Genomic DNA, 23,565 nt, shown 5'->3' on the forward strand with positions numbered 1-23,565 from the left:
TGCCTGCATTAGAGTACATGAAACTAAAATACCATTTGCTAGACAAAGCCACTGCTAACACAAATGCAAATATCCCACCCACAACAAGCCACACTTACATTAACGGTGTGTGAGGGAAACCCACAGACAAAAGTGCAAACACTATGCCATTTTTGTGAGAAGCCTGAGGTTGTAATAAAGGTGATAATTCTACTCTCTGTTTCTTATTGAGGTCAAAGTGGGTGGTGGAGTTGTGCTGGAGCATTATAAGAAGAGGTGGCTCTGATGTTTGCATCAGAGTGTACAGGTGGCCGGTGAGTGTATTTATGTTTCAGTGCAACATATTTTTTAATAAATGAGGTGCAGGTACATTTATGAACAGCAAGTGACTTTAAAAGAGGTCTTTAGAGAGGGATGGTGGGTGTACAAAGTGTAGGGTTGCACCACCACAGACCTCGGTTGGACTAATTAATTAATTTGAGTGCTGTGAGAGTCTTTACACAAGCTTAATAACACTGGAGTCAGAAAACTGCATGTTGTACTGCAACATCTAGTAATTCAGAGAGAAAGAAAACAGGACGTTGTGCTGTGAAAGCGGATATTCTGGAAGGCAAACATACAGTGTCACATGTTACAGTTCCCTTGTGCTGAAATGGCAAAAACAGTAAAACAAAGAAGGATTTTTTTTATCAGCATAATACTTAATGCACATGGTACAAATGTTCATTCATCATCAGAAGGATCAAAAATGATCAGAGTAGATACAAAAATATATGGTTATAAAAAAATAATGAAAATTCAATAAAAGCAGAAGTTTGCTGTGTGCTGTCCTCCAGCCTCTCTGGGTTCCGTCTATGCACCGTTTGTATCCTGTCAGGGCTAATTTAATCCCATTCTTCCTCCTAAAACTGTTTCATGTCTACCAGATTTCTTTGGGGTCTGCTGTGTACATCTACTTTGAATCTACCCACGTTTTCAGTGATATGTAAGTCTGGAGAGGCCATGGTAAAACTCGCCTGTTTCTTCCCTACTCCACACCTGAGCTCCGTAAGAGCAGATAGTCCTGGACTCGTCCCCTCTTACCAAACATCACAGCCTGATGGTGAAATGAAGCGTAGTCAGTGACGTACTGAGTGTGTTAACAGGAAGTGAAGCTGAAGGCGTATTACCTCCTCTTTTAAGACATTCAGTCGTCATTCAGTCAACATGAAGAGTCCATCTGTCTCCATGCTCCTCGGTGAGTACAACTTCCTTATTGCAGCTTTTCATCAATCTTCTCATTTTTTCCCAGAGCACCGTTTAAAATAAAGATAAAACCGGAATAAAATGACAATAACAATGTACCATGTAATTCCCAGTCGTTAGCAGCAAATCTCACCAAATAGGGAAAAAACTAAACATGTAAGAAAGGCTACATACACAGTGTATATTTGTAGTAGCCTGTGATAGCAGAAAAGTCCAGTGTCAAGTTTATTTACACCCCTGCAGTTAGTTTAGGTCTGTGGCTGCAGCCTCAAAAACAGTCCAACCAGTCCAGTCAAAGGAGGCCTGCACCAGACATGCAATTCTGAGCAATCTGAAAACCCAGATGTGATCAACAGATGGGAAAACAACCCATGCAAGTTAAAGTTAACCTCCTTCCAGGCAATGTTCTCTCTAATTTATTCAAATTAATTCATGTGTCTGAGCAAACACACAAACTCCCTGAGCTTTCTCCCTTAGACCACTGTGAGAAACATCAGACGTGTGCACTGAGCTCACACCAGCATCGCATCCATCCAAGTTACATGGTTTATTAAAGTAATTAAATGACAGCATTTACAGTTCTGTTAGAATACTGTTAATGAAGTGCTTTAACCCACTTACAAGGAAAATTACAAAAATCTTCTTCATGAACTGTGTAGTATGTTATGTTAAATATTTAATTTCAACTATGGCAAAACATGAACTGCCAACCAAACCAAGCCAACTATAAACTTTAATCTTGAAAACACAATTCACATTTTTATTATAAAGCTCTGACTTGTATTGTGAGTATGACCCAGTGGGTGAGATTGTCCTACTGTGGTCTGGGAGACAGTCCTGTAACATTTTGACCTTTCTTACACAGCATGTCTGTATTTTGCACAAATGACAGTTTGTAGATCATGGTAGTGTGTGGGTTTTTCTGTTTCATTTCTCCACTACTGATGTTGTAACGTCATGATTCATAAGCAGTGGACTACTGCACTGTTAGGGAAGAGGTGTGTGTGTTTGTATCATTCTTATCTCATTTGGACGTGTTTAATGAGGTAAACCCAGTTTATTATTGCATGCAATTGCACTGCGCTCTGGCCTGTGCTCTGCTGCCTTCATACAGAACAAAGCAGCTGTGTATGTGTCTATTTAAATGCATTTTTGACTGGGGAGTGTTTGATTCAGTCAGCTACTGGAACTTGCTCTTCTTGATAAAAAATCCAAAGTGCCAACAGACAGAAACATCTGGCTGTTCCTTTCTTCCTATCCAGGCCAATCAGAGGTCAGGAAAATGTTGGAGCACTGGTCATTCTAAGCATATATCAGCTCATTTGTGTGATTGATTTTGGCATGACACATATAATGATCCATATTCAAAGCCCCATTCCTCTGTAATGTGAGCAGGGTACTGTATGTTTGCAAAATTCTTTTCTTAACAACATGTCAATAAGGAGCAGCAAAGAGTTTGCCTTCACAGGTTGATCGAGGGACGTTTTTAAAATTTTAATCCTGTCAAAGAAATTCTACTTGGCATCTGAGTTAAGCCCAAAAAACACTAAAGACTCTAAAAGTTCATAAACTGGTATAAAGGTGTAAGCCAACAAAGATCACACGCCTTTCACATCTTGTCCAGAGCATTTTGCTTTAGCTGCATGCACAGCCCGGTGAAGGCAGACATTAACAAACAGGTGAAACTCAGCACAAGTGCTGACAACTCATTAATGCTAATACAGGGCTGCTGATGATTGATATTAAAAGCTTTGTTGTGGTGAACATCAGACTGCCGCTGGTGACAGAGGAACGTGTTGGTAAGTTATTACCTTCCTACGTGATGTGTGTCACAACATTCATCGCCACAGTAAATGTGATGATGACCATTGTTAATATTTCAAGATTCTCTTCATTAGTTTTGTGGAGCTTGAAATAGTTCTAGACTCTGGACTTAGCTGAGTTAACACAGTGGGCTAGTCTCTGATGTGATTTCCTACAGGATTTTCGGTTACTAGAAGTTGGGGATTGGTTTTTGACAGCTTATTGATTTTAGACTGGTTTTCTACAGAATTTGGTTTAAATCTGTGGTTTTCTGTGGTTTTGATTTTCTGATCCATATCAGTTGATATTTGCAACAAAGAGTAAAATGTATAAATGTTCTAGTACTACATGCTGACTGAAAGACAGATGGAAAATATAATTAAACATCAAGTTGTCCAGCGCAATTTTTCAGTTTGCTTAAACTGCTGATGTCCTCAGGACTAGGTCTTTCTACATGTTATAGCTTTGCAGTACTTAAAAGCCTGTTCCTCAAAGACAGGGCTTATATCTCAACAATTAGCCAGATTATTTTTAAAGACACAGTTTACACTGAGCACCCATAACTATATGACAGCACACCTAATATTAAGTAGGTGTCATGGTCCTAGTGCACTTCCTGTCTGTGGACTTTTTTTCTGTGGCCCCTTCTCCCTACTTCCTGTGCCTTGGTTCTTTTCCCCAGCTTTGCCTTCATTTGTCCCAGATGGTTTGCACCTGTTCCCTCCTCTATTTAAGTTCAGTCTTCCCCTCACTTCCCTGCCAGATCCTCGTCGTTGTGTCACACTTGCGAAGTGCAGTCGATGTTAGTGGACCCAGAAAGAGAGACAGAACCAGGCTGTTTAGGAAGGTTAGAATGGTTTATTTGGGGGAAGGACGGGGTAGGTAGCACGGGTAGAGACGGGGAAAAGGAGAGTGCTGACGGGGAGCGATGTCCGGGGAAGGAGAGCCTGATCAGAGGAGCTTGAACCCGATGCGGGGAAGAGGCGATAGAGCGGCTAGTCGCGGGAGGAAGACAGATGGTGACCGTGGAATTGGGTGCCGTGGAGACGAGGAGTTGTAGGGAATTGTTTGGACGCGTCAGGGCGGCCGGAGGTTCTGGGGGCAGGGGGACACAGAGAGCAGGTTAGTAAAAGAGTACCATGGCAGTTACTGAGACGATCTGGCGACTTGTGGTGTGAAGGAGACTGGTATTAGAGCTGGTGTCATTAAGGCGGATGATTGCATGCAGGTGTGGCCGCTGCCGCAGTCCAGGTGCACTGGGGGGAAACAAGCACACAAAACAGAAAGAGAGAGAGAGAAGGAGGGGAGTGGAGGATGTGAGAGCGGGTGCTGTGACAGTACCCCCCCCTCAAGGGTCGCCTCTTGGCGACCGGCCAGGCTTATCAGGATGAGCTTGGTGGAAGGACCTGACAAGTTTGGGGTCCAGGATCCACGCTCCTGGGTGAGACCCTGGAAGAGACTGGTTTTAACTGGGACACGTGGAACACGGGATGCACCTTCATATTTCTGCGGCGTTTGAGCTTAACTGCAGATGGGTTAATGATCCTTTCAATAGGGAAGGGGCCAATATATCAGAGGAATACGCAGAGGAATATTTTGAGTGGAAAGGTAAACAGTCTGACCTGGTTCGTAAACAGTCTGACCTGGTTCGTAGGTGGGGGCCGGGGTTCTCCGACGGTCGGCAAGCCGCTTGTTTCTCTGTGTAGTCTGGAGGAGGGCTGCCTGGGTCTCTCTCCACAGCCTACGGCAGCGGCGGATGTGTGCGTGGACAGACGGAACTGCGATCTCCGTGTCCTGGTTTGGAAACATAGGTGGCTGGTACCCTAGGGAGCATATAAAGGGCGAGAGAGTTATGAGCATATTCAATCCAGGGTATGAATGAGCTCCAGGTAGAGGGGTTAGAAGAGGTGACGCATCTGAGGGCGGTTTCCAGACTCTGATTTGCACGCTCAGTTTGACTTTTGGACTGGGGGTGGAACCCAGAAGACAAACTGACGGTTGCCCCCAGAGCGTTACAGACTGCTTTCCAAACCTGGGAGATAAACTGTGGGCCTCTGTCCGAGACAATATCATGGGGAATACCATGGAGACGGAGAACATGCTGTTTGAGAAGCTGAGCAGTTTCCGTGGCTGTCAGAAAAGCGGTCAACGATGGTGAGAATAGTGGTATTTCCATGAGACGTTGGAAGTCCAGTGATGAAGTCCAGGGCGATGTTCGACCATGGGCGACAAGGTATGGGAAGGGGTTGGAGAAGGCCATCTGGGGGTTTCTTGGGGGTTTTTCCTCGGGCGCAGGTGGCACAGGCCGCAACAAATTCCCGGGTGTCCTTAACTAGAGACGGCCACCAGAAGTGTCTCCGGAGGAGGTTTATGGAACAGTCAGCCCCAGGATGACAGGAGAACTTGGAGCAATGGGCCCACTGGAGGACCTGGGAGCGAACCCAAGACAGGACAAATAGAAGACCAGGGGGTCCGGTGCTGGGATCGGGCTCCTGCTGCTGCGCCGAGCGCACCGTCTGTTCAGTCTCCCAGGTGATGGCCCCCAGCACACAAGACGGGCGACTATGAACTGGCGAGAAGTGTCAGGCTGAGACAAGATGGGTGGAGAGGTGAACAGTTCCTTAAGTCGGGTGAAAGCACCCTTGGCTTTCTCATTCCAGTGGAACGGGGCGACAGGGGACGTTAGTTTGGCCAGGGGGGCGGCAACTGTGCTGTAGTTTTTAATGAATCGCCGATAGAAGTTGGCGAAGCCCAGGAAGCGTTGCAGCTGTTTCCTGGTTCCAGGTCTTGGCCACTCCGTGACAGCGCGTGTTTTCTCGGGGTCGGGCCTCACCTCTCCCTCACCTATAATGAATCCTAAGAATGACACAGTTTTGACATGAAACTCGCACTTCTCTGGTTTGACAAAGAGTCTGTTTTCCAGTAGCCTCTGTAAAACCTGCCGGACGTGCTGTTGGTGTTCACTGTGACACGTTGTTTCCGTCATCATTGCCGTCGTGATTACCCTCATCAACCCCATATCTGTATGTATGCATCATGGACTCTTGCATTTGGGACTCTTGTTTCTTGGACATTTGCATTCTGGGACTCTGCTTCTGTGTCGTTTGGTCTGAGGTTTGCTTTTTGTTCTAAATCAGTGTTTCTTGGTTTAGTCCCGTTTTCTCTGGTGGTTGCTCCCAGGTTCAAGGTTTGTTTAACTCAGTGATTTGATCTAGCCTCTTGTTGTTCTCCACTGGTTTAGTCCTGGTTTTTGTCCTGGCTTCTGTGTTTTGTCAGTTTGCCAGTGCTTTATGTTCAGTTTCTTTGTGTCTGCCTCCCCTTAGTTCCTGTGTTAGTTTATGTGCTCTGCCAATTCTGTCCGTGCCCTACTTATTTAGTAGCCTTTGTTTTGTTTTTTATTCTTTCATTTCCTAGCCTAACTTGTGTTTAGGTAAATTCTGTTCCACTCTTGTTTTCAACGTCCACTCTGTTGTATTCTTAGATTCTATTAAGTTAACTCCCCTCGTGTGCTGGTCCTGTAGTTAGTCGTCTTAGTCTGTATTCTGTTCTGAATCTGGTTTCTAGTATCCTCCTGTTAGGAGTGACTTCTGTTCACCATTTAAGTTTCTGTCAATAAAAGCCCCTTGTTATTTTCTATCACTCTCACTGTTTCCTCTTTTGGGTCCATCCCCCAACCAAAACCTAGGTCCACGTTTGCCACCAATACAGCCATGACCCACCAGAGAATGGACTCCACAAGACCTCCAAAGGTTTTCTCTGGTATTTGACGCCATGATCCTGCTCTCATCACCAGATGAACAGTGTACATGCAATTGAATCAGAACTTGGTAAATGGCCACTTATATAGCGCTTTTATCCAAAGTGCTTTATGTTGATTCCCATTCACACACTGATGGCGGTGGCTGCCATGCAAGTTGCTCACATCACCCACCAGGAGCAAATGTCCTGCCCAAGGACATTTCCACATGGTGGTCCGTGGACTAACTGCCTTGCCAACTGAGCTACAGCCGCACCTGAGCTACAACTTAAAACTAGATTCATCACACCAGGCCAGATTCTTCTGGCACCTTTCTATCAGAATCAGCTTTTACTTTTTCAGCAATTTCAGCTACAGTAGTGCTTCTACTGGATCAGACTACATGGGCCAGCCTTCACTTCCCACATGCATCAATACGTCTTGGCCGCCCGTGACCCTGGTGCCGGTTCACCTGTTTTCCTTCTTTGGACCAATTTTAGTAGGTCCTTACTACTGCAGACTGGGAACATGGCACAAGGACTGCAGTTTTGGAGTTGCTCCGACCCAGTCGTGTAGCCATTACAATTTGGCTTTTTTTTTTCTCAAATCCTGCACTTGGTCATGTTTTCTGTTGTAGTGTAATAGATAACACCCATTTCCAGACGTCATTGTAACAACATAATCAATTTTATTTTGATTATATGATCAATGTATGTTCAGCCATTAGTTTGCAGCTCAGCCTCAGCATACCTTAGGTCAACATCCCGTTCTGTCTTTGCAGACGACTTAGTCAGCTTCTTTACTATTTTCACTAACATTGCCATCAGTTCTCCCATGTGGATGGCCGCCTCTGTGTTTTGGTGCACTCTACTTTGTGTTGTTTTGTGGTTTAATTTAGTTTTCTGCCACAGTTGGGGTGGCTCTAACTCTAAGGAAAACTCTTATATATTACAGATACTACCTCTGTAGATTTATTTCAGAGCTTTCTGGCTTCTACCTCAGATTTACTTGACGTTTTGATCAAGGAAGCACAGAGCGGACAGACACGTTTTTACCAATGTTTCGGTTTTATCTATGCGCTGCTCCCCGGACCTGGAGGCCTTTATCATTAACCGCAGCCTTTTTATTCAACCCTTGAGTTCTCCTTATTCATTCTTGCCTGACGAGATTCTAGGTGGGGAACAGACTAACCCGGACGCCTTGGTTATTGTCCTTGGAGACTTTAACAGTGGTAATCTCTCTCACGATTTTTCTCTCACTTTTTAAGTTGCACCACTTCCCACTGCATACTCACTTCTTCTGTAAATAGCTTTTTAAATTAATTTTATTGTATTTTATCTTTTCTATTGTATACATATTCCTTATTTCTTGTGTGTCACACATTCATATTTATATTTTAGATTCTGTTACCAAGACAAATTCCTAGCACTCTGAAGTGTTAACTGTACCTGGCAATAAACAGTTTTCTGATTTCTGATGCTGCGGCATTGGTTCACTCTGGCAAATATGGAAGTCATGAAGTGGATCAGATGTTGTAGTGAGGTTGAATGTTGTAGTCGTTGGTAAGTTTCAAGTTGCATACATTCCATATTGTCATCAACAACAAATATTTATTTATATATAACAACAAGCCTCCTCTGTTAGATCTGCTCTGGCCTGTGCTGATCTGCCAATGTGTCTTAGTAGGTTGCCAGGTTTGCGTACAATACTCTACCAATCAACCAAACACGTCTTAAAAACAAAACCCTTCAATATCTAGAAAAATGTAATAATAAAAGTCTTTTCAAGTCATTTGTCTCCAAGGTACTGTAAGTCATCATTTCGATCATACTGTGTGTAATAATGTAATGTCTTTCCCCTGTTCACAATTTCCTGTCCTTTTGTTCCAGGTGTGTCTGTGCTGCTGCTGTCTGGACTGACTGTTTCTGCAGGTGAAAACCTTCACTGACACTCCAACAATAACACACATTTACTCTGTAACTGTGTGTGTGTGTGTGTAATACTGAAAATGATAAGTGATGATGACTGTTAAGAGTTGCTAATTCATTGCAGACACAAAGTTGTGTGTGATGACTCATGTCAGGTTTATTACAGTGCATGCAGTGGAAACAGCTTCAGTATTCTCTGACTAGGTTTTTCCAATTCTACGCTTTTATACTGTACCTGTATGACCCTTGGAGAAAAAAAATCTGGTGCAGTCGGTTTTCTTGCACCAGTGTGACAGATCATTAAATACTGACACAAGCCATCAAGCAAAGCGCTGTTTCCTCTGCAGTCATCACTAGTATAAGATAAACTTTTATTTATTGTGCCACAGTGGGACATTTCCTTGTTACAGCAGCGAAAGGTGCAATTTTGTGGCAAGAATGTCTCTAAAAATAAAATGAAAGTCAACAATAAAAAAAAAAAACAATTACACCAGGGTTGATGTTATTGCACAGTGTTACAATCAGTAGTAGGAATGTACATTATAGTGAGTATTGGTTCACTGGGAGCAGCTCTGGTTGTAAAGTCTGAGAGCAACAGGGAGAAAGCACCTACAATATCAGTCCTTCAAATACTTAGGATGTAACAGTCACTGAAGTAGCTGAGCAGACATCAGCTCACTGTGTCATACAGGGGTGGGATTCGCTCTCCAACAAGGACAGTAGCTTGGCTACCTTCCTCCTTTCTCCCACCTCCTGTGCTGTGTCCAGGGGCATCCCCAGGACTGAGCTGGCCTTCCTGATCAACCTATCTGGTCTCGTCCTGTCTGCTGTAGAGCTGCTGCTGCACCGGCAGACCAAGCCATAAAAGATGGCTGAGGAAGGTCTGCAGTAGTGCTCATTGCACTCCAAATGACCTTAGTCTCCTCAGCAGAAAGAGTCTGCTCTGTCCTTTCCTATAGAGGAAGTCTGTTATCAGTTCAGTCCAGTTTATTGTGTAGGTGAGTCCACTCTGTCAATGTTCTTTCCCTGGAAGTTCACCGGTGTGTGTGTAATATGAGTTTTTGTAGTAATGTAGTGCATGTGAGTTCTGAACAAAATGACAGGTCGTCATTAGCTTTTTATGCTAATGCTAAGTTAGGTCTGTAAGAAGGCTGCTATATTTACCTGGAGCTGGTATGTGTATGGGACACACAGGTCATTCCTCTCTACCTGTGCAGCTAAGTTCGTGTATATGCTTGTGTTACATTACCGCGAATGTCTCAGGGGGATTACCCTAACTAAACTGTTACTTATGTAGCTGCCAGAAGTGTCTATCAAAGCGTCCACGCTCCAACAACGTTCAGCTGCTAGTGCTCAAACCCCGACACATTCAGTCCTACACATCTTCCCATCGGGGACTGCTTTCACCATAATGGTGAGTGGGAGTAATCTGCATTTCTGTGTGTATACAGATATTTAAAGTATTTTTATTTTATACTATACTCAGAAATCTTACACTTATATAAGTGTATATTGTAGCTAGTTTTTTTAGCCTTTTGTCTGACAATTAAAACACAGGATAGTGCCTAACATAACCTGTATCTGACTTGGGAGATGAACAGAAAACTAGTGTTAAGACACTCGTGTGTGCACCAACATGTAAAATGTGGATATACAAATTCTAGTGCAGTTTCAGTTTAGGGTAAATGTATTTATTTATTCATGTGGTAAATATATATGTGGCTATTCCTGCTACCATGTACCAGTGTTTTATATATCTACATACAAGACATGCACTGTGGCTTTCAACCACAATTTGAGTTTTATTTCCTTATTGTGAATTTACAGAATGCGGAAGAAGGGGATGAGGAAGGCCCTGGCCATGAAGGAGGTGGGAGCAGGCAGGCTCAGTGTGAAGCAGACAGCAAAGTAATTAGGGGGTCCTAAAGTCCAGACTGAGTGACTAAGTCAGTGGAAGGGTTGTCTCTCATTGTGCTATTCAGAGGGGCACTTGCTGCTGCTCATCATGGATGGACTCCAGTCCCACTTAGATCTAGAGCTGGTCTAGAGAGGTGCACAGGGTGTCAATCATTCTCCTGTACCACATATTTTTCACATCCTCTTAGTGTGAGTTTGAAGCCAGATTTCTCTGGTCCTAAAAGGTATCTGTTGACCGTAAGCCAAATTTTAAGAGACTAAAGGATAGAAAGTTGTGATGGGTGGGTTCAGGAAGTGCAGCCTAAAACCCCTGGACTCAACGTCTACGTCTCCTCCACCAACCCCATTGACATGTTTCTAGGCCAGGCCTGATGCAACCCACCCACCTACCCTTTCTAATGCTGCCTCACCCTTAAGTCCACATGCCCCTATACTCCCACCAGAGTCATCTTAACACTCCTCCCCACCCCCTTAGCCTTGCTTCATATTTCCAACCACCTCTCCTTCTTCTCCCCTTTCCAGTCTTTACCTTACTCATTCCTCAGTAGCATCAGGGCAGATTATATCAGACCTCGCCCACCTCCTGGTCAATGTCAATTACACCTGCAACCCAGTTCAGGAGGAACACAACCAAGGCCTGGGTGCTGATGGCTCAGGAGATGTTTCAAGAATCATCGAGCCAGAGCCAGAGGCCCAAGCTCTGACCAGAAGAGACCAGGAGCAGTGGACCTAAGACACTGACTTACTAACCACTTCCTCTGTGCTGTCTGGCAGTTCCCGCCTCAGCTGCGAACAGTCCCTTGAGGTAGCTCCACATTTTCATCCATTTTCTTTGCTCTCTGACTGTGTGCATCGATCAGCACACCATCTGCCATGAGCCATCCCCCATCTCTTACTGGACTAGAGGATGGTAAAGCATACCTATTTTACATTTTGGTGCGTTTGAATTTTGAAATGCATTAAATTTAAGTAAAATTGGGGAGGTTTGCGTCAAGGAGGGCATCCGGCGTAAAAACTGTGCCACATCAACATGCGGACAATGATCCGCTGTGGTGACCCTAAATTCACAGGAGCAGAAATGACAAAAAACAAATTTGTATTTTAAATAATTAAAATTAATTATTTAGGAATTAAATTAGAGCCATCAACATCAGTGACAATGAGGTGGCCTTAAAATGCCATAACCCTTCACATTCACACACCTTTTGTCCAGCTCCTCCTCTTGTGGACCCACGACATCCACTGATAGCAAACTTATTAAGACTTTGGATTCCAGCATGTAAAAAATATTTTGTTACCTAACTGTTATTTCTTTCTTGGAGTAGGTCACACAATTCAGAAATGTAAACAGGAGGCAGATATTTGCCCCACTAAAGTCCCTCCAGATAGTTCAGAGGTGCCAAGTCATTCAATGTTTCTTTTTTGTATCTTGTAATGTAACATTGTTTATTTTGAATAAATCGTATGTCTCCCTTGAAATTTCCCATTTGCTTTTCATTTGTCTTGGATCTTAAAAAGAAGATTTTAAATGTCCAGTCCTTATGATTACAGTTACACTGGGAACAACTGCAGCCGGTATTGATGCTGCAGGAGCATCATCGTTTGACGTGACAAGAACAACTTTATATACACAAAAAACTACATTAGGGTAGGGTTACATTAAGAAACAATAACAGTTAGGGACAAAAGAAAAAATTACATTAAAACAAATCACTGTATATTATTCTGTTTTGAAAGACAACGCGAACAGCCTTTGATAACCATCTTAATTCCACAGGGTCAGTGTGCAACACCAGCCTCAAAAGGGGTTGGAGCCTGTCCCAGATGTCATTGGGTGAGAGACAGGGTCCACCCAGGTCTGCATTCTGTCTCAGGGCCTTGTTGAAAAAAAAAGATTTACCTAATAACAGACTTCCTCATTCTATTTGACTGTAAATTTCCTGTATTTAAAATGTAAAGTTCATCTGCATTATACTGTACTTAAATACAATTTTGCAGCAATATATTTTCAGTTTATGCGGTGGGCAGCAGTGGCCCAGCTGGTAGAGTGGTCACTCACCGACAATAGGGTCGGAGGCTCATCGATGACCACATGGCGAAGTGTCCCTGGGAAAGACACTGAACCCCCAACAATACATCCCCAGCTATCCAGCACCAAGTGCTGGTCCCAATCCCAGTAGAAATTGGGGAGGGTTGCGTCAGGAAGGGTATTTGGTGCAAAAACAAAATGTGCTAAATCAACATGCTGTCGCGACCCTGAACTGACAGGATAGGCCGAAGGGGGAAAAATATTTCAGTTTATGCAACTTTAAATTTTACTCCACAAAAATTCAGTGGAAAATATTATACTGTTACTCCAGTACATTTATTTTACAGCTTTAGTTACTAGTTACTTTTTGCAAGTGTAGCTTCTTTGTTAACACTGGTTAACTAAAAAGTTAGGATGTATTATTATGGATTAACTGCCTGTCAATACATAAATTGGTTAAAAACTGCTTGAACTGTACCAGCTGTGAAGTTTTTCTTACACAACTACTTGCTAAATAACTTTGACCCTTATTTGTAATTTGTTAATATTATCTCTTTGTCATAATTTTCACTTTTGAGAGTTTTTAAATAAATCTTAACCAGACTTGAACATTCATGCTACCAACAGTATCAAATCCAAATCAATACTATTTGAAATACATTTCTTATTGTAGAGAACCTGTTTGAATATCTGTTCTTGCAGGATTTGTGGGTGTATTAACTCCAGAAATTCCATTTGTGACTGACCAGTCATTAAATGTGTTGCCCACAGCTTATTCAGACTGCCAGACTCAGAAATTTTTATGAACTGTCCTGTCTTTGAAAGTCCCCATTTCAATAGAGTAGCATCAACAAAGCAGAAAACTCAGTGATGACCTATAAGCGTGTGACCCAGTGTTATTGATTTCTGTATGTGTGTGTAACTGTTTTTATATGTGTGTCCTCCAGTGTCTGTGAATGTCAGTCCAAACCTTCAGCAGTTCTTTGAAGGAAACCCAGTGTCTCTGAGTTGTGTTGAGGATGGACAGACAGTGAAAAGGACTGTGAATAGGACCAGAGGAGAAAACACTGAGGAGTGTGGAACATCTGGTTCAAGCTTTGGAAACTTCAGTGGTTCCTCCTGCACGATTGCAAATGTCTCTCGATCAGATTCTGCATTTTACTGGTGTGACAGTTCTGGACAGAGGAGAGACCAGGTCAACATCACTGTAACTACTGGTAAGGAAACGAACTTGTTTCATTCTGTTGCTGCAACATCTCCTGTGTATATGACTCTGGTCTGTTGGTGTAACTCTGTCTCTATATGTCTCTGTTTGTGTTGTTCAGCTAAAGATCTGATCCTGGAGATCCCTGCACTTCCTGTGAGAGGAAGTGCTGTCACTCTGCATTGTAGGAATAAAGATGGACCAATCACAGCTTATTTCTTCAGGAATGGTACAAGTGTCACTGATTCTAAACTTGAACCAGAGTTCAACATCAGTAACATCCAACAGTCTAATGAAGGTTTCTACCACTGCGCTAATGATGAGAAAGAATCTGCTCAGAGCTGGCTGAGGGTCACAGGTCAGGACAATGACATCACTTCCTGTTTATACCAACCTGATAATACACTGATCACTGAACCGGATTCTGCTCCTCTCTCTACAGATCCTCCTCCTACAACTACCCCTCATCCACCCACCAAACCTTTCACTGTAAAATCTCCTTTTACTTCTTTTACTCCTTCCTCCCCTCGTCCCCCAGCCTCCACCACTCCTTCTCCATCCTTTCCCATCATCCCAGTCACAGCAGTTCTGGGTGCCCTGGTTCTCCTGGTTCTGGTTTTGGTTGGAGTTCTATTGCTCAGGAACAAACAAACAGGTGTGATAGTGATCATAGCCAGCTGATAGATGCAGCTAGGATTTTCACATCAGTCTCACAGATGTAAAGATTTTCTGAAGCTCTGAATCCTTTGCCACAGTAGGAACTGTCGACATCTGAGGGCCAAGTCCTTGATATTACATTATAATTGGTGAAGCAAATCTTTATGCTGTTATTATTCTGTTCAATAAAGTCTGTATTATAGAGTCTGGTCACTTTCAAATAGACTATGATTGAGAGGTAAACCTGATATTAAAAACCAGTGCAAAACCTTCCTATAACTGTAATGGAGCTTCATTTGGAACAGGAATGTTATTTTTCACAGGATGAAGCTTTCAGGGGTCAATATTGTGTTGAGTCGTCTGCTTCGAGTGTAACATTACAAATCCAACCTCCACCTACCACTGACATCCCAGTGTCAAAGGGTGGATGTATGTGACACGGTAGCAGAGAACATTACACACTATCAAGGCCTGACTTGAACACAACTTTAGATTGAGCCAAGGCTGAGTGAATAATGGACTTATTACACTATATATATAGCCTTCACTGTCACTTTATTACATGAGGTCACAACAGTGACTTGGGTTTGAGCTCTGCAGTGACAGCTGAATAATCCTGAAGACATGATGGATTCTAGGGGCAGATTTTTAGTCTCATATATCACATTAAATGTAAACAGGAGCCTGTGATGGAGTCATAGTGGGCCATTACCCATTATAGAAAAAATCTGATTCAACCAACAAAATAACTGCTGGATCTTTTCATTCATCCATGTTTCCTCCTCTTCTCCTCTCAGGAAAGAAAGATTCTTCAGTGGATGTGACCTATGCTGATATCAAGATCAGACAGCAGGCCAACAGGAATGGTAGGCTGTGATGTGTGTGTGTGTGTGTGTGTGTGTGTGTGTGTGTGTGTGTGTGTGTGTGTTGATGTGTGTGTGTTCAGTCCAAAACTTCCTGTTGCATCTCTAGTGAGAGAAAACAGAGGATTCCAATGCAGACAAAGCAGGCGAACTGGCAGGAAGCTTTTTATTCACAAGTCAAAGTAAGCTTACTATGCATAAGAGCCGACAGGGAATGTCTGAAGCTGGAGCTCAGTAGAAGCTGGGTGATGCAGCGGTACAAAGGCCCTAAACATCAAAGTAGATTCTCTACAGAATAGCTCCAATGATACAAAACCTCCACTAAATAAAGATGCTGTAGAATTACCCAGGAGAGTTGTTCACTCCAGACATTTCTAGAAAGAACATTGTGCAGATCTAATCCACAGCTATAAGAAGCGTCTGTTTGAGGTTATTGCTGCCAAAGGTTCAGCCAGTTTTTAAAACACTGTTGCCATTAGTTTGCTCACCTTCACTTTCTATGTTTAAGTGGTGGGTTCAACAAAGACATGAAAGATAATGACTTAGAAATATTGTGTTGGTTGTTATTTGTGACTTTGGGGAAGATCAGCTCACATACCAAATAATTCAGAAAACCAGAAAAATGCATTGCCATTACTTTTTCTTGCCAACACACAGGAGTTTTTTTTTTCTTTTTGTTGAAGATATTTGAATGTTCTCCACACATTCCAACTAGCTCAAAGCTCCACATCTCTGATCCATAATACAGTATGGAAGTGAATCTTACTGATCCAGATTTTATTGTTATTACAACAGTGATGGAACAGGACATTTCAGATGGCTAAAGACCTGACTTGCTGCTTAATTACATAATGTTTGTTACCTGGGTCGTTGTGTATGTGTCAACCTTGAATCTAACATCTTCCACTGATAAAAAACTGCTGTAGTGTTTAGGGTTAGTGACAGTGACAACTGTAGCTGGGTTGTCCGTCCATCCAATTGTCGAACACAATATCTTAGGAATGAACTGAGAGCCACAAACATCCACTTAGACTCAAGGATGAATTGATCAGAATATGAATCTGGACAGACATGCATTAAACTGCATCTGGTTATCATAGACATATAACCTGAAGTGGTTATTCTAGTTACTTTAGTAAAGTCACATGAGCAGGGTTTGCACTGTTGCCTTTTGAGTTAAGTGTATGTTTATTTTCCAGACAAACCATCTACTGATCCAGATACTGTCTACTCCACTGTGAGGACACACAAAGCAGGTATGAAGGAAGAGCAACAAACAAACAAAAAGCCAACACTTTTGTTAAATAGCTGGTAACAACATAGGGTTTGCCAGAAGTGTCAGAAATATTTAAGGGGAGAGTAAAAAAAAGAGAGATTCAGATCAAACCACACCAATGTCCTCACTTACACACAGCTGAGAAGTGTTTCAGAAAACAGAGACATTTCAACATTAGAAAGGTGTGGTAGGAGGGACTTTCCCCAAAAATGTGAACAGAGCCATCAGGTGAGTCTGAACTGTCAGTGGGGGCCTGACTCACCAAGAGGAGATAACAGGAGAAACAGTGGTTAAGTATTGTAACCACAGGTTCTCTGAGTGTAGGCGTAACCTTTGAAGGTGCATGTGCAGCACTGATCCATGCCCAGCTACTGTGTGGGCCCTTCTTGTATCAACATTTCAGATATTTGTTATGGTGAGATGAAGCAGTCGTATCCCATAATAACTAGTCTTTTTGTTCATACCTGTATAGCACCTGTTCAGAGTTGGGCAGCACGTCTATGCTGTTCACCAACAGAAAGATTCGACTGCTATTCCTGACACCAGTCGAATCAATGCATTACAAATCAAATCGATTACACTTTGCTCTGAAGAGTGTCGCCAGGCTCTGCTTCTTTAAAAGGACAGTAGGTTAGCTGCACCTCCACCTTTACATTTACATTTAGTCATTTGGCTAAAATGACTAATTAGATAAAACTCTTCTTCTTCTTTTCCTTTGGACTGTCCCTTTCAGGGAACGCCACAGCGAACCCTGTCCTCTGCATCCTCTTCTCTCACACCAACTAACTTCATGTCCTCTCTCACTACATCCATAAATCTCCTCTTTGCTCTTCCTCTAGACCTCCTGCCTGGCAGCTCCAACCTCAGCATCCTTCTACCGATATATTCACAGTTTCTCCTCTGAACATGTCCAAACCACCTCAATCTGGCCTCTCTGACTTTATCTCCTAAACATCTAACATGAGCTGTCACTCTGATGTCCTCATTCCTGATCCTGTCCATCCTCGTCACTCCCAAAAAGAACCTCAACATCTTAAGCTCTGCTACCTCCAGCTCTGCCTCCTGTCTTTTCTTCAGTGCCACTGTCTCTAAGCCGAACAACATCTCTGGTCTCACCACCGTCTTGAACATCTTTCCTTTCATTCTTGCTGATGCTCTTTTATCACACAACACACCTGACACTTTTCTCCACCCGTTCCAACCTGCTTGCACTCGCCTCTTCACCTCTTTTCCACACTCTCCGTTGCTCTGAACTGTTGACCCTAAGTAACTAACACCTCTGCCCTTAGCCGAGCTTCCACTAATCTTTCCCACAACTTCATTGTTTGGCTCATCAGCTTTATTCCTCTGTAGTTGCCACAGCTCTGCACATCTCCCTTGTTCTTAAAAATGGGCACCAGTACACTTCTCCTCCAGTCCTCAGCATCCTCTAACTCTCTTGTCAAACAAACTAGTCAGAAACTCTACTGCCACCTCTCCTAGACACTTCCATACCTCCACAGGTTTGTCATCAGGACCAACTGCCTTTCCACTCTTCATCCTCTTCAACATCCTCCTCACTTCACTCACTAATCTTTGCTACTTCCTGCTCCACACCAGTCACCTCTTCTACTCTTCGTTCCCTTTCATTTTCCTCATTCATCAACTCTTCAAAGTTCTCCTTCCATCTTCCCATCACACTCCTGGCACCTGTCATCACTTCATCTAACTCACTCCAGAATTTCTCCTTCTCTTCTAACTCACATCCTACCTGTGGGTCATAACCACTAACAACATTGAACATGACACCTTCAATTTCCAGCTTCAGACTCATCAACCTGTCTGATACTCTTTTCACCTCTAGAACATTCCTCACAAACTCCTCTTTCAGGATAACTCCTACTCCATTTCTCCTCCTATCTGACCCATGGTAAAACAACTTGAACCCTGCTCCTAAGCTTCTAGCCTTGCTACCTTTCCACCTGCTCTCCTGGACACACAGTATGTCCACCTTCCTTCTCTGCATCATGTCAACCAACTCTCTGTCCTTCCCTGTCATAGTCCCAAGTGAGTGTGCAGAGTTTGGTAGCTCATTCCACTATTGTAACACCACTGAGCTGAAGAGCTTCACTTGGAATCTTTAACCTGTTTGGTGCTGGGACTACTATGCATTATTTAAAGGCAGAGCGCAGTGGGCAGGAGGGATTATAGACCTGGATGAGTTCAGGTAAGCAGGTGCTGTTACGTTGATAGTCTTTAGGCGAGAGTCAGAGCTTTTAACCTGATGTAGGCAGCTACAGGTGGGTGCAGATGTCTTAAGACGACATTGCAGTTTCTGTCACTTCTTAATTCAATTCAATTCAATTCAACTTTATTTATATAGCGCCAATTCACAACAAAGTCATCTCAGGGCACTTTACAGAATAAAGTCAAGATTATAAAGATATATAAAGAGAACCCAACAATTCCCCCTGGAGCAAGCCATAGGCAACAGTGGAGAAGAAAAACTCCCTTTAACAGAAGAAACCTCCAGCAGAACCAGGCTCAGGGAGGACGGCCATCTGCCTCGACCGGTTGGGGTGAGTGGAAAGGGGAGAGAGAAAAGAACAGAGCAACAAAAAGCAACAACAAAACATCGGCCAGATTGGTAGGACCAGTAACTTCACGCTGGAAGACACACAGCTTCAAAGCCGGGGGACACCTGCAGAAAGGGACAGAGAGAGGGGGACAGAGGAGGACAAAGGCAACTACGGGAGAGAACACACAGAGTTAATGACATACAGTGGTGACAATTGCGGGATGAGAGGAGAGGAGAGAGGTCAAGAGGAGGAAAGGAGCTCAGTGCATTGGGGGGTGGGTCCCCCAGCAGTCTAAGCCTATGGCAGCATAACTATAACTAACTATATGCTTTATTAAAAAGGAAGGTTTTAAGCCTAGACTTAAAAGTAGAGAGGGTGTCTGTTTCCCGAATGTGAACTGGGAGCTGGTTCCACAGGAGAGGAGCTTGATAGCTAAAGGCTCTACCTCCCATTCTACTTTTGGAAATTCTGGGAACCACAAGTAGGCCTGCATTCTGAGAGCGAAGTGGTCTACTGGGATGATATGGTGCTATGAGGTCTTCTATATATGATGGAGCCTGACCATTCAGAGCTTTATATGTAAGAAGCAGGGTTTTAAATTCTATTCTACATTTAAATGGAAGCCAATGGAGAGAAGCTAGTGAAGGTGAAATATGATCTTAAGCAGTGGGGTAATCTGTGCCTGCTTAAATGAGGTGGGGAAGGTGCTTGTTGTGAGAGATATATTAATGGTTTGTGTAATGCCTGGTATTAAATGGTAAATGTTCTGCACTTATATAGCGCTTATCCACCTATTGACATTCAAACCTCTTTACACTGCTTCTTATTCACCCATTCACACTCACAATCACACACACTCATACACCAATGGGGGAGCTGCTATGCAGCTGGCCTACATTCACCGGGAGCAACTAAGTTGGGGTTCAGTGTCTTGCTCAAGGACACTTGAGCACACGACATGTGACTGGAGGAGCTGGGGATTGAACCAACAACTGTGACAACCGCTCTACCTTACTGTGCCAGAGTCACCCATTAGTGTGGGTGCAACTGCTTGGAAAACGAGGAGAGTGATAGCTGTTAGATGAAGTTAGCAGGATTTCTCCTTCTGGAGGACAGAACTGGAGCTGTGGCTTCCTGGTGTCAGTGGTGTTACTAAGTTTGTTAGCAAGTTTGTCCTGGTAGTTTTCAGTTTTTGTCTTGGTGACGCTATGAGAAAAACATGCCAGCAGGCTCTGTTATTCAGCCAGAGTTGGCCAGCTGCTATTTATCCAACTTCTCATCCAACACATCAACATCAAGAACTGACTTCACTTGCTGCCTAATGTATCCTGCCCCCTCACAGCCACCGCTGTAAGATAATCTACATTATTCACTTCACCTGTCAGTGAATTTAATGTTGTGGCTGATCGATGTATATCCTGCTTAAGGTGATGTTTGTTAAACAAAGGGGCCCACACAATAGGTGGGCATGAAATGAGGAAAACACTGGAAAATAAAACTGTCAAACACAATTTTCAGAACAACTAAAAGTAAATAAAATACCTGAGTGAGTAAAGATTCTTAAAGTGCTCCTGGGTGGCAGCTGGATTTGCTGCTTGACCTTAAAGAATGAAGAAGCTTAGAAAAGAGCTAAAAATTGTTCAAGAACATCAACTGAATCCATTTGCCACCACATAGCACACAAAACATTACATGAAATGTATATGAAATAACATGTTCTGTTGTGCTCTGTTTCAGGTTTATGCTTTAAGTTCTATCATTAGCAAATAAAATGATATCTGAGCTGAAAACTTATTTGGAATTTAGGGAAATACAACTCCTCTCTTTCTGTTTCAGAACCTGCTGAGGTCACCTATGGTGAGGTTGTCATCAAACATAAAAAGAAAGCTGACAGGAGAACTGGTAATTATAATACACACACTCTTTGACTTTCTTGCCTCTGATGTGTGAAATTATATGGCAAACTATTAAGCTGTAGCTCTGAACAGGATAAGCGGTTAAAATAATGTATCAAGGTTGGAAATGTTAGATGACATTTTGATTTTATAGCCAGTGAAAAAGAGATTATGAAGCAGATTTTTCTTTAAATGCTTTAATGAAAGCCCCAAATACCCTGTGAAGTGCTGTGGTGGGTGAAATTTGGCAGAAGTGTTAACATATTGCTTGGCGCTGTCCCAGAATGGACTGATCGAAACATTTACTTCTTTTCATGAGCTGACAGGGGAGCTACAACTATCCATTTTACCATTGTTTTAAATTATTTTGTGGAGACAAATTGACTTCCCACATAGCTGAAAATTGAAACTGTTTAAAACAGCTCAGTTAGTGAAGTCACATGAGTCAAAAAGCCTGAGGAAGCCTAAAAAGTTGGGAAACATATGCACGCTGTGTTGGTGGTGCCGTCCAGACCCTGACCATACATAGTGTGTAACCCACCCTCCGTAACAGTTTGTGTCTGTTTGTATTTCAGAGCAGCCATCTGATCCAGATGTTGTGTATTCATCAGTGAGAAGAGGTAACATAACATATACACTGTTCTCTGTATATGTGTCAGTGTGTGAAATAGAGCAATAAAGCAGTATTTATAAATCAGGGGACTGTAAGGAGCTCAATATGAAATAAATGATGTGGTGTTTGTGTCTGAACAGGAGTTTGACTGAAGACTGAAGACAAACCAACACCATTACCAGCTGATTCTGCCTTATTTTACTGTGGGGTTTTGAACACATTAGTCATGGGCAGAATGACACACACTGGATCAATCAGTAGGAAATAAATGCAAAATGTAAATATTCAGTTATTAATCACATGAATTCTATAATAATGTAGAATATGTATTATTTAGAATGAGAAGTCGATTTTATGAGGATGGAGAAAATATTGGAAAATAATTAATGAGACAGCTGAAAAAACAGAAGGAACTGAGATACAACTTATCCTGCAGCTGGAGATCTGCTTGATTTTATTGTTGGTAACTTCTTTTGTGTGTCCGAGATATTCTTGACTTGAGTAAGTTCTCTCCTGATCATGATCATGTTTCTATTGTTTAAAAGGTGAAATCCTCTTTGTTCACGTCTATTTTTCTGAGTAGTGCTATTATACCAAAAGATTCAAAGCTGCATGGACACGGTTGTTCCTCCTTATATATCTGGTGGTCAATGTTATTTCACAGATTATAGACCAATAATTATTTTTAAATACTAAAAACTTTTGTGTGGTTAAACATTTATATTCATATTATTTTCATAACAGAGTGTTCTGTATTTAGGTTAATGAGGAGAAATGGCTCAGTAGTTTATTTAGTCGAACTTCTAAAAATGAACTAAAACACAGTTACTGTCTATTGATAAGTTAACAATTGTGCAGCTGAGAGATGGAAAATCACTTGAACTGGATGGGCACCAGTGGCAATACTGTATAAACAATAGCCCCAATAAAATCAGGGGCCTGAACTGCAGAATTTACAGTTAGGTAGCACTCACATAAAAAAAAGATCCTTTGGATCCAGGTAGTTATAGATATAACTATATATATATGATATAATGGGTTCATTTATATTACAACTTAATCAGCAGGCATGTTATTAAGAAAAATGCTAATCAAAGCTAACCTTTTTAGCATAAACAGAAATGATAAGACTTACACAGGTGCATGTTGTGATGCTACAGTCTACAGAGTCCAATTAGACAAACACCCACTTTCCTCTGTGACTCTCTCAGTCAGATAAAGTTGCCTACAGTACTTAGCCTACTTCTTTTATTATGTTCCTTACTAATTCAAATGTTTAAAAAAAAATAACACAAAACACGGCTGTGATTGTGTAAGGAAAGTTCTCTCAAGCTAAAAGTTTCTGTTGGAAATGTTGCAATTTCTTAAAATTCCTGATACAAATTCTGGTGCTGGGTTCCTTTTACACCCAGGCTTTGTAACAGAAACAGTAAGAGTTTACAACACCATCCATAAAAACAGGGTAGTTACTGAGGAATGAACAAAGAATGGCCTGATAGTTAATGAGTATCTCTTTAATATATAGTTCTGGTCACATAGCTAAAGATGAGGTGCTAGATTACAGCCTGGGAGATATTAACAATTGTTGGTAAAGGCTCCCAGTGATCCAGCTGAGGTTATTTCAGAAATGAGTGATGGCAACTGGACTTTTAACTTGTTTGGTCGACCTAATCTTCTTCAGGGTGACACAAACTGTAGTAACAAGTAGTTCATTACTTTTTACTTAGCCCTCCTGTTGTGTTCAGGGTCAAATTGACCCTTTTTAAAGTTAACAGTCTAAAAAAACTTTAAAACTTCTGCTTGTTTTATTTAGTGTAATCAACATATAAAATAAAAATGGTTCAGTTCACATGTTTATAGTA

At 42.3% G+C, this 23,565-nt stretch overlaps 1 protein-coding gene across 1 annotated transcript; it reads left to right on the top strand.

The window, feature by feature from the left end:
- The first annotated feature begins 213 nt into the window (after nucleotides 1–213).
- On the top strand, nucleotides 214–22,314 carry LOC137137343 (uncharacterized). Its single transcript, XM_067523510.1, has 11 exons — nucleotides 214–293; nucleotides 906–1,216; nucleotides 8,653–8,694; nucleotides 13,585–13,854; nucleotides 13,963–14,199; nucleotides 14,284–14,496; nucleotides 15,296–15,364; nucleotides 16,561–16,617; nucleotides 21,032–21,097; nucleotides 21,666–21,710; nucleotides 21,844–22,314. The coding sequence occupies exons 2-11, from the start codon at nucleotides 1,186–1,188 to the stop codon at nucleotides 21,849–21,851; spliced, it is 1,038 nt and encodes a 345-aa protein (XP_067379611.1). The 5' UTR covers nucleotides 214–293; nucleotides 906–1,185; the 3' UTR covers nucleotides 21,852–22,314.
- The last annotated feature ends 1,251 nt before the right edge of the window (nucleotides 22,315–23,565 follow it).

This window comes from Channa argus, chromosome 12, assembly GCF_033026475.1.
Source record: "Channa argus isolate prfri chromosome 12, Channa argus male v1.0, whole genome shotgun sequence".
In the NCBI taxonomy this organism is placed as follows: Eukaryota; Metazoa; Chordata; class Actinopteri; order Anabantiformes; family Channidae; genus Channa; species Channa argus.